Raw genomic sequence first — 13,567 nt, forward strand, 5'->3', positions numbered from 1 at the left:
GGGACTGGCTATTACATTGTGACAGCAAATCACAAACGTAAGCCAGAGTCTTCTAGCTCTTCCTCACAAGAGTATAGGACAATTTAGAGAGTGGGGAGTCCTAACTGAGGAGGGTGTGGAAGTGGTGGAAATTGCATTTGCATTATTTACAGATTAGTCCAGCAATGGCATATCTGCCTTCTTAGTGGAGATGACCCAAGGCATTATGGAGGGCAAGTTGCCGACCCAGAGAAGGGTGACAGCGACAAGGTACTACCACTAACCAAAACACAAACATGGGTTAATGGAATAGAGTCCGAGCTCTGGTGGCTGGATCATACTTTGGAATGGCCCTTCATCGCTTCCTCACTCCCGGGCTCCCAACCTAAATGCCACTGCTTTTGAACACCTATGACATTTCACATTAGAATATGGTCTTGGCAGCAAGGGGAGGGGAAAGCCGGTGATCTCCAAGAGTCCCCATCTGAGGTCTAACTGAGCCGCCTCTGGCTTTGGGACAGCAAATCTAAGTACATTTTGGACCTCAGGAACCGGGGGTAAGAGTCTTTCTCCATGAGACTGTGTACTTTTCCCTGGGCTTGGTCAAAGCAAGTCAGGGATGGTTCTTGCATGTTCTTCCTCGTGGCTTCTCGGGTCTGGAAGTCTATGTTTACCTGGAGACACAAACAGAGAGCATGGTCACAGGCCCTCAAGGACCAAGGTGCCTGGCAGCTGGTCCTATATAATAATGATTAATGACAGCATCTTAAATATGTAAGGTTATTCATGCTTTTCAAACTGCTTTCCTGAAGGTCATCCCTTTTGATCCCAGGAAGAATCCTGTGAGGTCTGAAGACCGGATATTCTTCATCCCAATTTATAGATAAAGATACTGAAGAAAAGGGATACTAAAAAGCTGGTCTAATTTACTGTGGAAAGTTAGTAACAGCCAAGGCAAAACTCCAAATTACTCAACTCTTAATCGATGGGTCTTCGCAATGTCAGTCAGAGTTAAACCAGAGACAAGCATTAATGTGGGTTCCCTAAAGTAAGCTTGCTCTTTTGTCCTTTCTCAGCTGCTAAGGAAACAAATACCCCAGGGAGAAAGACTATGTTTAGAATGTACATCTCTGTTCCAACCGGCATTTATAAGGAGCCTGCAGCATTCTGGCCGCTGGCCAAAGACCTCCTGCATCCCAAGTCGAAGCATAATTGAAGAGTTTTAGGTATAGAATGCACCTAAACTCCTAGACAACAAATATTTGTCTCCTATAAAACTCTCCCAGGTAAAACTCTGTTTTATAACTCAGAATAGCAGTACATAGAAATTCATATTATTATTATAAGTAATTATAACAAATGATCATAAAATAATATAAACGACTATAATTACTCACTAATAAGCAGTGACAAATATTGAATAGGTGTTTGACCTCTAATACTCAGAGTGGCCTTGAAGGGCGCTATTATAGCCTTTTACATTGGGGAAAATGTGATTCAGAGAGACCAGGTAACTTGACCAAGATCACACGACAAGTAAGTAGTGGAGCTGATACTGGAACAAGATTCCAAAGTACATGCTCATTCCATCAAGTCATGCTGCCTTCCACTAGGAAAACTAACATGGATTTACTGGCATCTATCTTGCAGAATCCCTATAGAAACACAGTTCCTGCTGGCACATATTTAACAGACAGACAGCTAAAATACTCCCAATAGAGCTCCTTTTTATAGAATCCCTGGGCTCCACACCTTAAAAGTGATCCCTTTTGTATCAAGAGCCATCGGAGCAGTGAGGTTCATTTCAGAAGAAAGTCCCCATCAAACCTGGCTCAAACCCCAGCAAGGAGAGAGAGCAATGGATGGAGGTCTGACAAGACCCCACCGCCAACACACCTCCCGTGGAGCCTGCACGTCCACAAACTCTTCAAAGATCCTATGGGCCTTGGAGACCAGTTTTGCAGTTGACCTGGTCTTCTTGAACTCCTCACAGGCCAACCAGAACTCCAGGTTCTCTTCACTGAACTCCGTCTTCAGGAAAGCGCGGAATGCAGCCACCCCATCTGTGGACGTGGAGGGAAGTGGAAAGGAAGAGAAATAGGAAGAGGCTTAAGTCCAAGAACTGTAGAAGCAAGAAAGGTAATCATAACACAAGGGGCTGACTGTCCAGCCCTCACTGCTCTCCTCCACATCCTCTTGAAGACTCCATTCTCTTAAACACACAGGTACCGTCAGAGGCAAGCCATGCTTCTCATTCAAGGATCATAGTGATATTCTGGAGAAATGTTTAGGAAGCCATAGGAATAACGACTATGGGAAGGCCTGGTCACTTCTAATCAGCCCTCGGTGGTGACTGCCTGTCCCTTAATGCAGAGTTGGCTGTCCCCTGGGTCTACTGGTGAGCCTGTGTTTCTAATGAGGCCAAAGTAATATAGGTAATCTATTCCCTGCACCAATCCAAGTCAACCAACCTGAAAAAACAATCTGTCACAAGACAAACTGATGGGGGGTGGGGGGGAGTGAATGCCTCAGGGCAAATCTTTCACTATTATCAGAAAAATGTCTGAAAGTAAACACCCACTGAAATGCAGTCTGTAAAACCATTCTGTTATATGGAAGGGGTTCTCAGCCTCTTTTAAAAAACTTTTGAGGCCCCATATTTTAATGATTAATTCCATGGATGCTTTATTTTAAAAGATCTTGCCTATCAAATTATACATTTTAATTAAGATTAATTTTAATTTTTCTACTAAATGATTTAATGATTAACATATCCGTGCATTTTTCTTAATCAATGTCATGCGTACTGCCAAACAGAGCTTCCAGTCGGAATAAGATGAGCAGGGTTATCACATAGATTTGGAAAGGGAAACAACATTCATTGATAGCCTATGCATTCAGCTGATGTTTTTATTTTAAAATAGTTTTGATAAATTATCTTCACCCTTAACGCATGCTCCTCAAATCAAATAAGAGCTATAGCTTTCTACCACCTGTCCTCAGAGGAAGGACAGATACAGCCTAAAATAAAGGAGTGACTGCATTGGTTAAAAATGACTCTGCCTGCCGATGCAGGGGACGCGGGTTCGTGCCCTGGTCCAGGAGGATCCCACGTGCCGCGGAGCGGCTGGGCCCGTGAGCCATGGCCGCTGAGCCTGCGTGTCCGGAGCCTGTGCTCCGCACCGGGAGAGGCCACAACAGTGAGAGGCCCGCGTACCGAAAAAAAAAAAAAAAAAAAAAAAGACTCTGGCTGGGGGCTTCCCTGGTGGTGCAGTAGTTTAAAATCCACCTGTCAATGCAGGGGACACGGGTTCGAGCCCTGGTTCGGGAACATCCCACATCCCGCGGAGCAACTAAGCCGGTGCGCCATAACTACTCAGCCTGCGCTCTAGAGCCCGCGAGCCACAACTACTGAGCCCGCGTGCCACAACGACTGAAGCCCGCGCACCTAGAGCCCGTGCTCCGCAACAAGAGAAGCCACGACAATGAGAAGTCCATGCGCCGCAACAAAGACCCAACGCAGCCAAAAATAATAAATAAATTAATTAATTAATTTTAAAAAGACTCTGGCTATAATGTTTTATTTCTTTTCTAAAATTTACTAGAAGGACAATATGTTAACGGTTCTTAATTCTGGGTGATGGACTCCCCTGAGCATCGAAGGTCCATCCATAGGTGCAGGCACTGTCCACCATCATTCCATGGATTGATGGCACCATGTGGTTGACATATTTAACTGTTTTTACTTTTCTGAAACATTTTTATTTCTCCTAATTAAAAAGTCATTGTTTATCTTTCAAAATAGACATCTAAATGCCCACACTAGAACCGTAGTTATAAAAGTCAAGTCTTTTAATTGTAAGAGCCAGGAACTTGGGAGAGAAAAGGGTGTTGATGAAAATCCCAAAGCTGAACCTTAAATCACAAAGAAATCTAAGTTTGGAGGCCTGAGCTTAAAGTTTTTAACAAAAGTAGGTGTGGCCGTGAAATTTATCACCCCAGCCAGGACATTTCTGGGAGTCAAGGGGGCCACTTCTGTTAATTACACAGGGAAAACAGACATAAACCATGACCACCATAGGCAAAAACCAGGACACATGGTCACCTTAACAGTAAGACAAGGAGACAAGTAAGACAAGACAAGAAAGCAGAATATGATATAAGGTTGTTTCCCATCAGGCAGGATGGAAATAAAACTGTCCCTGTGCCCGGCAGGAGGAGAGTAACACAGACTCATACGAAAGGTCTGCTCAGTGCCCCAATGGCCCTCATTCCTGCACTGGGTTCAAAACCCTGAGAGGAGGGCATAGAAATCCGAGATAAATTAAGAATCAAAGTGAGTGTGAAGCAGTGGCGTGGCACTAATTAGGCAGAGAGATGTTCTGAAAAGCATTCATTCAATTCAACAATTTTTTTTAAAAAAACTACTCTTGAACCAAGTACTGTTCAAAATCTTGGGATACATCAGAGAACAAATCATAAAATCCCTTGTGGGTGCGCTCTTTTTGCCATGTCGTGTCTCCTCCAAGTTCTCACAGAGGAGCTCTAGAAGTTTCCTCAGGCTCTAAAAGAACAGGGGTTTGAGAGCTAGCATGCCTGTCAGAGGCTACAGGCAGAGGTGGGAGAGAAAACCACCTGCAGCTGCGGAAGCCTCTGAGGGGACTCAGTGCCCGGGAGAGCCAAGGGGCGTGGGCGGGGCTGCTTCCGCAACATGGCCTCGGAGCAATGCCAATCCACACGTGACAAGAGCCAGGGACACAATCCATGACACAGGGAGGACACGGGCCAGAGGCCCTCCCCTGCTGCCTTCCCGCTGCGGTCGGGGTGTGGGAAGGAAAAGGTGCGGGGCTGGGGGAACCCTAAAACGCTATGCGTTTATCTAAAGGGGCAAATGTAAAGTGACTCAGAAGAGTGACTCTGAAGAGCCTGTTGTTTTTAAACCAGACGAGACTAAATGCTTTGAATTGAAAACTTTGTTTGTTGTTTGTGTTAGATTTTGTTGTGCTTTCCATCGAGCAAAAATGGGTGCTTGTGAGCAAGCTGAGATCGAGAAAATTACCTCTCTGCCTTCCTCCATGCTATTACTGAGGATCGCCCTGCTAGGGAAACTGTGTGGCCTCACCCTATCCAAGGTACAGACATTATCTCCTTGCAGCAGATCTCAGCTTTGCTGGGTCTTTGTGTGGATTAAAGGAGATAACACCTGCAGAGTACCCCCAGGAACGTTGCTTTACTTCTTCCCACTTTATAGATGAGGAAACATGCTTAGAGAAGTGGATTGGCCGAGTTCACACAAGTAATAATATGCAGCATTTAGAAACGTAAGATAGCCTAACTACCAATCCAACACAGCAGTAAGGCCATCTCCACTCATTCATTCATTCATTCATTCATTCTTTCTTTCCTTCTTTCTTTCACCCATTATGTGACCCAGGCATTCTGCTAGGAGCCTGGACACAAAGCACAGACACAACTAAGTGCTCACAGAACTTTCAGTAAAAGAGCAGTTTGAGCCAAGATAACATAATTACAGTAATTACGGTATAGATGATAAGTGATATGCTAGGGAAAGCGTAGGTGGCTGTGAAAGTACCCGGGGGGGCGCCTAAGCCAGAGCTGAGAAGGAGAGGGAAGTCTTAGAGGAGGAAGACGCTTCTAGGCTGAGATGTGAAGCTGAGGAGAAGGAAGCTAAGTGACAAAGGAAGGGAAGGAGGAAGAAGAGACTTGCAGAAAGGGGGAACCACAGGCACATAGGCCTACAATTAAGAAAGGTTTATTTGAGTAACCAGAAATAGTTTAGTAAGACTAGTGTTTAATAATAATAATAATAATAATAATGCTAAAATTATTGAGCCTACCTGTAGGATAGACATACACCAAGAGGCCTGTGAAAGAGCCAGATAACACAGCATTCCAAAAGGCCAGGGAAGGGAACATTTCAGGGAGGAAGTGGCCACTGTGTCCAACGCTACCCAGAGGTCAAGCTAGATGCGGTCTGAGAAGCAGTGGTCTTTAGACTCGGCGGCAAGATTCCGCAACCACTGGCAAGAACAGTCTTCGTGGTGTGATGACAGCCCTAGTCATATTGTGGTAAGTATAGTGGGGAATGAGGGGGGAGGAAGTTGAAACAATGAATTCAGATGCCTCTTGCAAGAAGGGGAGTAGAGAGATCAGAAAAGAGATCAGCACAGCTGGAGGGAAACAAGAAGTCAGGAAAGAGGTCTGGGGGGGTGTGTGTCTGTGTGTCGTGGGGTTTTTGTAAGATAGCCTTGGGTATGATTAAACGTTGATCTGGCCAGAAAAGACTTGTTGAGCGGGAGGAATTGAAGTTAATGAAAAGAAAGTTTCATTCATAAAATGTTGCCTCCAGGAAGGTAGGAAAAATAGGCCTGAGAACAGCGTTGTGATGGAGAAAAAGAGGAAAGGCTGCATGTGGATGCAGGAAAGTTTCTAGTTTGGGTGCAGGATGTTGAAGGAGTTCCCATCTGATATTAGCTGGAGAAAGTGGTAGGAAATGGAAATGATACAGTTTTTATTTATTTCTTCAGGATCTGGGGCAGGGAGCTTTATTTATTTACTATAAGCCATGCTTTTTGCTGGAGATTTTACAAACAGCAGCTCAATTTATTTTCACAGCAGTACTGATCCATAGATAGCACAAATGATCCACTCTCATTTTCCACAGGAAGAAACTAAAACTTATGAAGTCAGATAAATTTTCCAGTCCACAGCTGGCAAGAACAGCCAAGTTTCACTACTGTCCATATGACTCTGAAGCAAGATCTTTCCAGGTGTGTTTGCAAGCAGAAGGGAAAGAGCAAGGGAAGAGAGCAATTAAAGGGGCAAAAGAACAGTATCTGGTAAAGGCAGATTCTAGAGAAGGAAAGGGTTCAAGAAGAAGTGGATGAACTTGACTTCCTGAAAGTCAAAAGTAGAGAAAGAGAGGGGGGCGGATGGAGATAGAGAGAAATGGTCCAGGAAGGGCCATATTTGAGATGCATCATGGTTGAACAGCTTTGATCTTCTTTATTAATTTGGGATGAAGGCCCTGCAGGTGGTCTGCCTCCACGTGCCAGATTTTGGAGATACGGTAGAATCAAATCATATAAAGTCACCACCTCACAGAACTTGCAAGCTAGTCTAGTGTAACAGACATTAAGCAATCATTTAAAATAATTAATTGAATAATTACAAATGTCATATGTACTGTGGTGGGGACACCTATGAGAGTGAAAAGAGTCTGGGAACAGCTACTCTGGAAAAAAGAATAGGACCCTGGTAGGAAACAGGCAAACCATTATGAAGACCTAGATTTCAGTTCCTGGAGAGCGTTACGATGCACCAGGAAAGGAGCTAGACCCTTTAGTTTTGGGGTGTGCCTGTCATTCAAAGACAGGAGCATAGGGACTTCCCTGCTGGCACAGTGGTTAAGAATCCTCCTGCCAATGCAGGTGACACGGGTTCGATCCCCGGTCCAGGAAGATCCTACATGCCGCGGAGCAACTAAGCCCATGTGCCACAACTATTGAGCCTGCGCTCTAGAGCCCGCGAGCCACAACTACTGAGCCCGCGTGCCACAACTAATGAAGCCTGCGCGCCTAGAGGCTGTGCTCCAAAACAAGAGAAGCCACTGCAATGAGAAGCCCACGCAGTGCAACGAAGAGTAGCCCCGCTCGCCGCAACTAGAGAAAGCCCATGCGCAGCAATGAAGACCCAATACAGCCAAAAATAAATAAAAAAAAAAAAAAAAAAAAAAAGACAGGAGCATCAGCTCCAGGCTGGCAAATGGAACCTGGAGAGCAGGAAGGCACCAGCAGTTGGGACACTAAAAAAGGAAGAGGCCAAGCTGGAGGTAAAGACAAGTTGAAGTTAGAGAAGGCATTTTTAAAATAACCACTGCAAGTAGGTATTGAGCACTCACTTTGGGCCAGGCGCAGCACCAAATGCATTGTGAACCTCGTGGCAAATCTACAGCGTAGGTCCTGATAGTTTCACCATTTCGCAGTAGAGAAAAATGAAACTTAAGAGAAGTTAAATAGCTTGCCAACGGTCACACCGTTAGCAAGTGGCAAGGATGCCAAGCTGCAGAGCCAGCATTCTTATGTGAGACAGTGGTCCACTCTCCAGCTCTGCACAAATGGTGGGGCCCGAGGGATGCCTGCACCAGTGATGACTGGAGAGCCGGGGAGGGAGAGCCATTGCACAGCACAAGACAAGGAGGCCTCAAGCAACAACACAATAGTGACGACATTTCCAGGAATGATGGCAACAGATGAGGTGGGGAGGAAAGGAAAAAAGTCACCAAGGGAGGCAGAGGAGTATTGGAGGGTAGAACAACATAGAGATAAGCATGGGCATGGGCAGTAGCGTCCAACTGAATTACAGCAGCTCAGACTGACCCAGTGGGGATGGGGATTTGGAGTAAAATGTGTGGTGCGCTCACGCTCAGATTGCAATTGTCTGGCAGCTCCGTTGAGGCAGCCTACTGACCCTGCCCATCCCACCTGGGACGGGAGCACCACTGTCTCAGCCAGAAGCACCAGCTCTGATCACAGGCAGGCTGCCCATAATTAGCACATTCAACCTCACTGAGTCTCAGCATCCTCATCTGGAAAGTGAGGATGGTGGATCTCATGAACTCTCCCAGGTAGGGTTTAGCGCTCTGCTCTGTGCCCCCATCACAACTTTGACGTGCCTGCATCACACACAGCTCTCAGACGATGGTTTTCCGTCCTCCTCCTCCTCCTCCTCCTCCTCACCATTATACATCAAGGACTCACCCCAGGCCAAGTTCTGTGGTATCCAATCTACGTATCAACTCACGGAACCCTTACACCAACCCTATTATCAAGGCAGAGGCTCTGGAGTCAGACAGCCTGCGTTTGAATCCTGTGTGACCTTGGAAAAACACCTTAACATCTCACAGCCCAAGGCTTTCTCACCTTGGAGAGTTTAAGTGAAACGTCGGTGGTCCCTTAGACAATAAGGGGTGGGAGGTGGTTTACACACACGTCTACGCGACTTCAGAGCCCACTCCGCCTGTCTCTCCTCTGGTGGCCATTGGCAGGCTCCACGTTATCACTTCCTCTAAAGGAGGGATGCACGTTAACCCCAAATCAGACGGTGTGCTGAAAGTACGCCAGAGCAGGGCAAATGCGCCATTTGGCTCACAGAGCTGGAGATTCTCCGGCAGGACAACACCTGCCATCACCTCCTCTGTGGCGACAATGGAGGCCGTTAGGTTCCACTCATAACCTGGAATCTGTCTAAACTCTCTTCTTTCCCGCAGCTCTGATACCCACCCTACGTGTCCCTCCCAGGATGCAGGGGCACTTCAGAGAGCAGACAGGCATACTCCCCCACCCTGGCCCGCGGACACTCTAACAAAGCACAGCTGAGTGACCTTGTAAAGGTGCATCCTGTCTCGGGCAGCCTTGATCCAAACTGTGTTTGCCTGCATTTCCAGGGCAGGCTTCAGCGCGAGTGGGAGGCCAAACAAAGCAAAATGTAGCACTTGAAATTTACCAGGATTTCCAGGGAAGAGCTTGAGGAGAGATGAGGAAGGAGGGGAGAAAGGCCTAGGAGGGTCTGGACCCGAGAAGCAGCATTGCGGCAAAGACACACTGAAAACCTCATGGAGGCCTACACAGACCGTGGAGATCACAGCCCTCCTCCTCTGCTTGCCCTCCCCTCTCAGCCCCTCTCCCCATCCTTTCATATTCCCAGGGCCGGCTCTGAGCAAGGCAGGGTGGAGGGTCACTGCGCAAAGAGAAACTTCATCCCGGAACAATGGAAGTGAGATGGGGTGGAAGCCCCCCTCCACCGCCCCATGGCTGCAGGAGCCCCTCCCCTGCCCCAGAGCAGATGGCCGCAGCGGGCCTCTGTGTACAGACCACTTGTCCCCAACCTGGCCCAACTTTCCTGCTCATGTGACCTAGCAAAGGAACTGCATGAGGCTACAGCAGGATTCCTTCTTCCTATCTACCTCTTTTCCTCCCCCTTCTATCACCTCCCACTTCCTCCCAGCAAGCCTTTTGTCTGGTCCTCTCCCTGAACTCCTCAGCATCTTTCCCCGCTCTTCTCCCTTTTCTTCTGTCCTCCGTCCCCTTTCGCTCCTCCTTCCATTTTTCCCCTTCTCTCCACCAGGATGCTCTCCTTACCTAGTGCCTGTCCATAAGCTGCAGTTGGTTAAAATGCAGGATGCCGGTTCATCTCTGAAAGGCTCATCAGCACCTACTGGCATCTCTCAGAGTGAGCTGCTTTGTTAGCTGTGCTTCCTTTGCCCACACCTGCCATGCACCATCCACCCCCCCTTACCCACTCACACCCCTGGGTATCCCAGACTCAGATCCCTCCCCAACACTCAGAGAAGTAGAGTCCCCCCTCCACCTCCCCCCACAGATTCCAGGCTGCTGGAGAGTGATTTCTCTCTGACCCCTGAAGCTATTCTGCCTGGGACTGTGTCCTGGCTCTGTGTGACCTCGAGCAAGATGCTTAACCTCTCTGTGCCTCAGTTCTCTCCTCTGTGAAATGCAGATGCTAACAGTACTTCCCCCATGGGCCCGTGGGGATGAGGTGAGTTAATACACGTAAACAGCATGCAGAGCCTGACACTAAGACAGTGATTGCTCCACACGTGTTTGTGATTATTATTCCTGTACTTTGCTGGCTTAAGGAATCATTGGACAGAACATTACATGCCTAATAACAAAAAACGACCCTGGTAACTTAAAGATGATGGGTGAGAAACCGTTCAGGAGAATGAGAGAGAAACAGGAGGATCTGCCTTTTTTTTTTCATTTCATATTCATTTCACTTTGGCTTTCTCTGCATGACCTTCGAAGTCAAGACACTAAGAACATCAGACATTTTAGAGATTAGTGTCTGTTGAGTCGCAGGAAAGGAAAGGATGGTGTCCAGAATTCCTGGAACACTGGACAGAATTTTGGCATCCTCCCGAGCATGCACAGCATCTGCAAGAACACTCCCGTGGCCGCACACGCTGCCTGCGGCCGGCATCCTCCCTCTAGTTCTTTGATGCAGGGTGCTTACATAAGAAAAGAAACTGGGTCACTATGAATGAGCAGTGCAGCTGGTGCAGCAGGGAGGGTGGCTTAGGTAACAGTTCAAGGTCCAGGAGCCCTGATTTAGCTGGCACTGGGGGTGGGCTTGAGCCTAGTTCAGTTCCCAGGTTTGGGAAAAAAGAAGATCACAAGAATGAATTTTTTTTTTTTTTTTTTTTTTTTTTTTTTTTTAGCTTTCTGTTTGCTAAAGTGTAGTCCCAAAGACCAGAGTCCTCTTGCATCCCTGGTCAATTGGGAAAAAATAAGCTGGTTAATGGATCCAAGGTCAGACAAAGGAGAGGAGAGGAAAATACATTCATAAAATCTAGGATGCATATACTAATGACGAAGTCAAAACCTCTTTGATTCAAAACTAAGCTCACTAATTTGAAATTTGTGATGAGAATAGCCCCAGGATCAAAGCCTTTCTTTTAAGTTATCTATAAAATGAAGGTTTTTAAGCAAATAACTGGGGCTAAGAAGATTTAGGTAGGAAGATTATTTAGAGAACAAACTATTTCCAGTTACTGTCATTTACTGGAAAGCAATTAGTATGCTAATTGTACTTCAGTCTTGTGATTCGCGTAATTTTCTTCAATGATCTCTACTTTGTTAGTATATATATAGCAAGATGATAGATTATGATAGTAGTAGGACTTGGTTGCTAGACTCTTTGAGTCGGGACATCCTATGATCCAGCCCTACACGGAACACAAGGAAATGGTGAGGCCCTGGGGTTGCATGGCTTCTTATTCCTAGGACGTGGTCACAGAAGAGGAAGGAGAGCCTGGGTCTTACAACTCCTAGTCCAACGTTCCTTCTTATTTTATCAAGCAGAAACTGAGTCAGGTAACAGAGAAAAACGTGGTAGAGCCTGTATCTGCAACTATTGTAAGAAATTGGCAAGGGGTTTTTTATTAAAGGGGTGACAAAGGAGATGTGCCCCAAATAGGGTGAAAGTTTAGCGTTCACAAATGACCCCTCTAAAACAAGAGAAGTATTATCAAATCCCATGTACACCAGTCCACAGCCTAAAAGATTTCAAAAATTAAGTGTTTAGGAATGTTTTTCTGGTTGGTTTGATATAACAACACTGCAGGGACTCTCAAAGAGGAAACATACCAGATTCACCTACTGTAGGCTTTTAAAGCCTACATCCCAGATGGATGATCTCACATACATTGAGGGGAAGTTGGGACAGTATGAAGAAGGGATGCCAAAACCTCATGTGGCAAAGGGGGTGAGGTATTATGAAATTGGAATAAGCCCACTGGTGATGCTAACGTGATCCCCACCCTACCCCCGGAGTTCAACCTCAAGCTGCCTATGGGATCAAGAAGCTGACACCATCTCTAGCATATAGGAGTCATGAAATGCATGTGTTCTCAATGAATTTAATGTTGGGTTATAATAAAAATAATAAGAATATTTATCCTTCATGGAGCCCCCCACCAGGTACCAGTCATCATGCTTAGCATTTCACAACCGTAGTCACATTTAATCCTCACAACAACTCTACACGGTAAGTCTAAGCATTCCCCTTTTACAGATGAGGAATGTGAGGTTTATAGAGTTTACATAATTTACCAAAGGTCACAGCTGGTAAGCAGGAGAATGCGTGTCCAAATGCTTTCATTCAAACCTTTTTCAACAAGCTTTTAATAGCTGCCTTAGATATTCCTGGCACTCCTTCTATAAAGGCTAAATGCATCCACGTTCCTGGGTGCAAATAAAAAGTATAGCAATATAGAGAGGGTGGCAAGGAGGAGGAGAAGTTTCTTTTCTAGCCGTCTCTAATTCGAGTATCTCTTTCTAACTTTTATCCTCACTTTATCCAGAAAGCACACCTGCCATATTTGTTTATTTACTGTGAACACTCTCCACCACGCCTGCTACATATGTGGACTCTGCAATATATGGATGATGTCCCGTTAAAGGGATGCGTTGCCTGAGAACTTTGGAGAACGGCAGTACAGTCTTTAGTGTGTTTCTTCGAAAGCACAGACCACCTGCCCCTCCAGGAGGCTCCAGGTTCATAGTCTCCCATACTTGTGTTTTAGGGCAGTGTTTCTCAAGCTTCAGTGCACATCAACATTACTGGGGGGCTTGAGCAAAAACAGACTGCTGGTCCACACTCCCAGAGAGTCTGATTCAGTAGGTATGAGATGGGACCCAAGAACTTCCATTTCTCACAGGCTCCCATCGGCTCATCAGCTGCTGGTGCTGCCTTCCTTGGATCCCACTTTGAGTAACACTGTTCTAGAACCTTTCGACTTGCAGAGGGATGTGAGGAGAGCTGTGTGACAGGTGGAAATCTGTTTATTAAACGGTACATTCTAGAGCTAAAGACCATTTGCATGAACAAGTAAGGAATTTCATGAGCTGATAATTTTAGTGTTTGCCTGTGTGGGGTTTTCTGCTTGGTTGCTATGTGACCAGGTCACTTCATTCTATTTTTCTATATCCCAAAGGGGCTAATTTTTTTTTAACTAAAAGCTTTTTTTTTTTTTTTTTTTTTTTTTTTT

At 46.0% G+C, this 13,567-nt stretch overlaps 1 protein-coding gene across 1 annotated transcript in view; it reads right to left on the bottom strand.

Annotated features, from left to right (window-relative positions):
* Positions 1 to 470: 470 nt before the first annotated feature.
* Positions 471 to 13,567, bottom strand: part of RGS8 (regulator of G protein signaling 8) — a 21,413-nt gene continuing 8,316 nt past the window's right edge. The window contains exons 4-5 of the mRNA XM_007110968.2: positions 1,876 to 2,042; positions 471 to 653 (exon numbers count right to left, since the gene is read on the bottom strand). Of these exons, the coding sequence (XP_007111030.1) occupies positions 471 to 653; positions 1,876 to 2,042 (350 nt within the window). The remainder of the gene's footprint in view (positions 654 to 1,875; positions 2,043 to 13,567) is intronic.

The sequence above is a fragment of the Physeter macrocephalus genome, chromosome 4 (assembly GCF_002837175.3).
Source record: "Physeter macrocephalus isolate SW-GA chromosome 4, ASM283717v5, whole genome shotgun sequence".
NCBI classification, from domain to species: Eukaryota; Metazoa; Chordata; class Mammalia; order Artiodactyla; family Physeteridae; genus Physeter; species Physeter macrocephalus.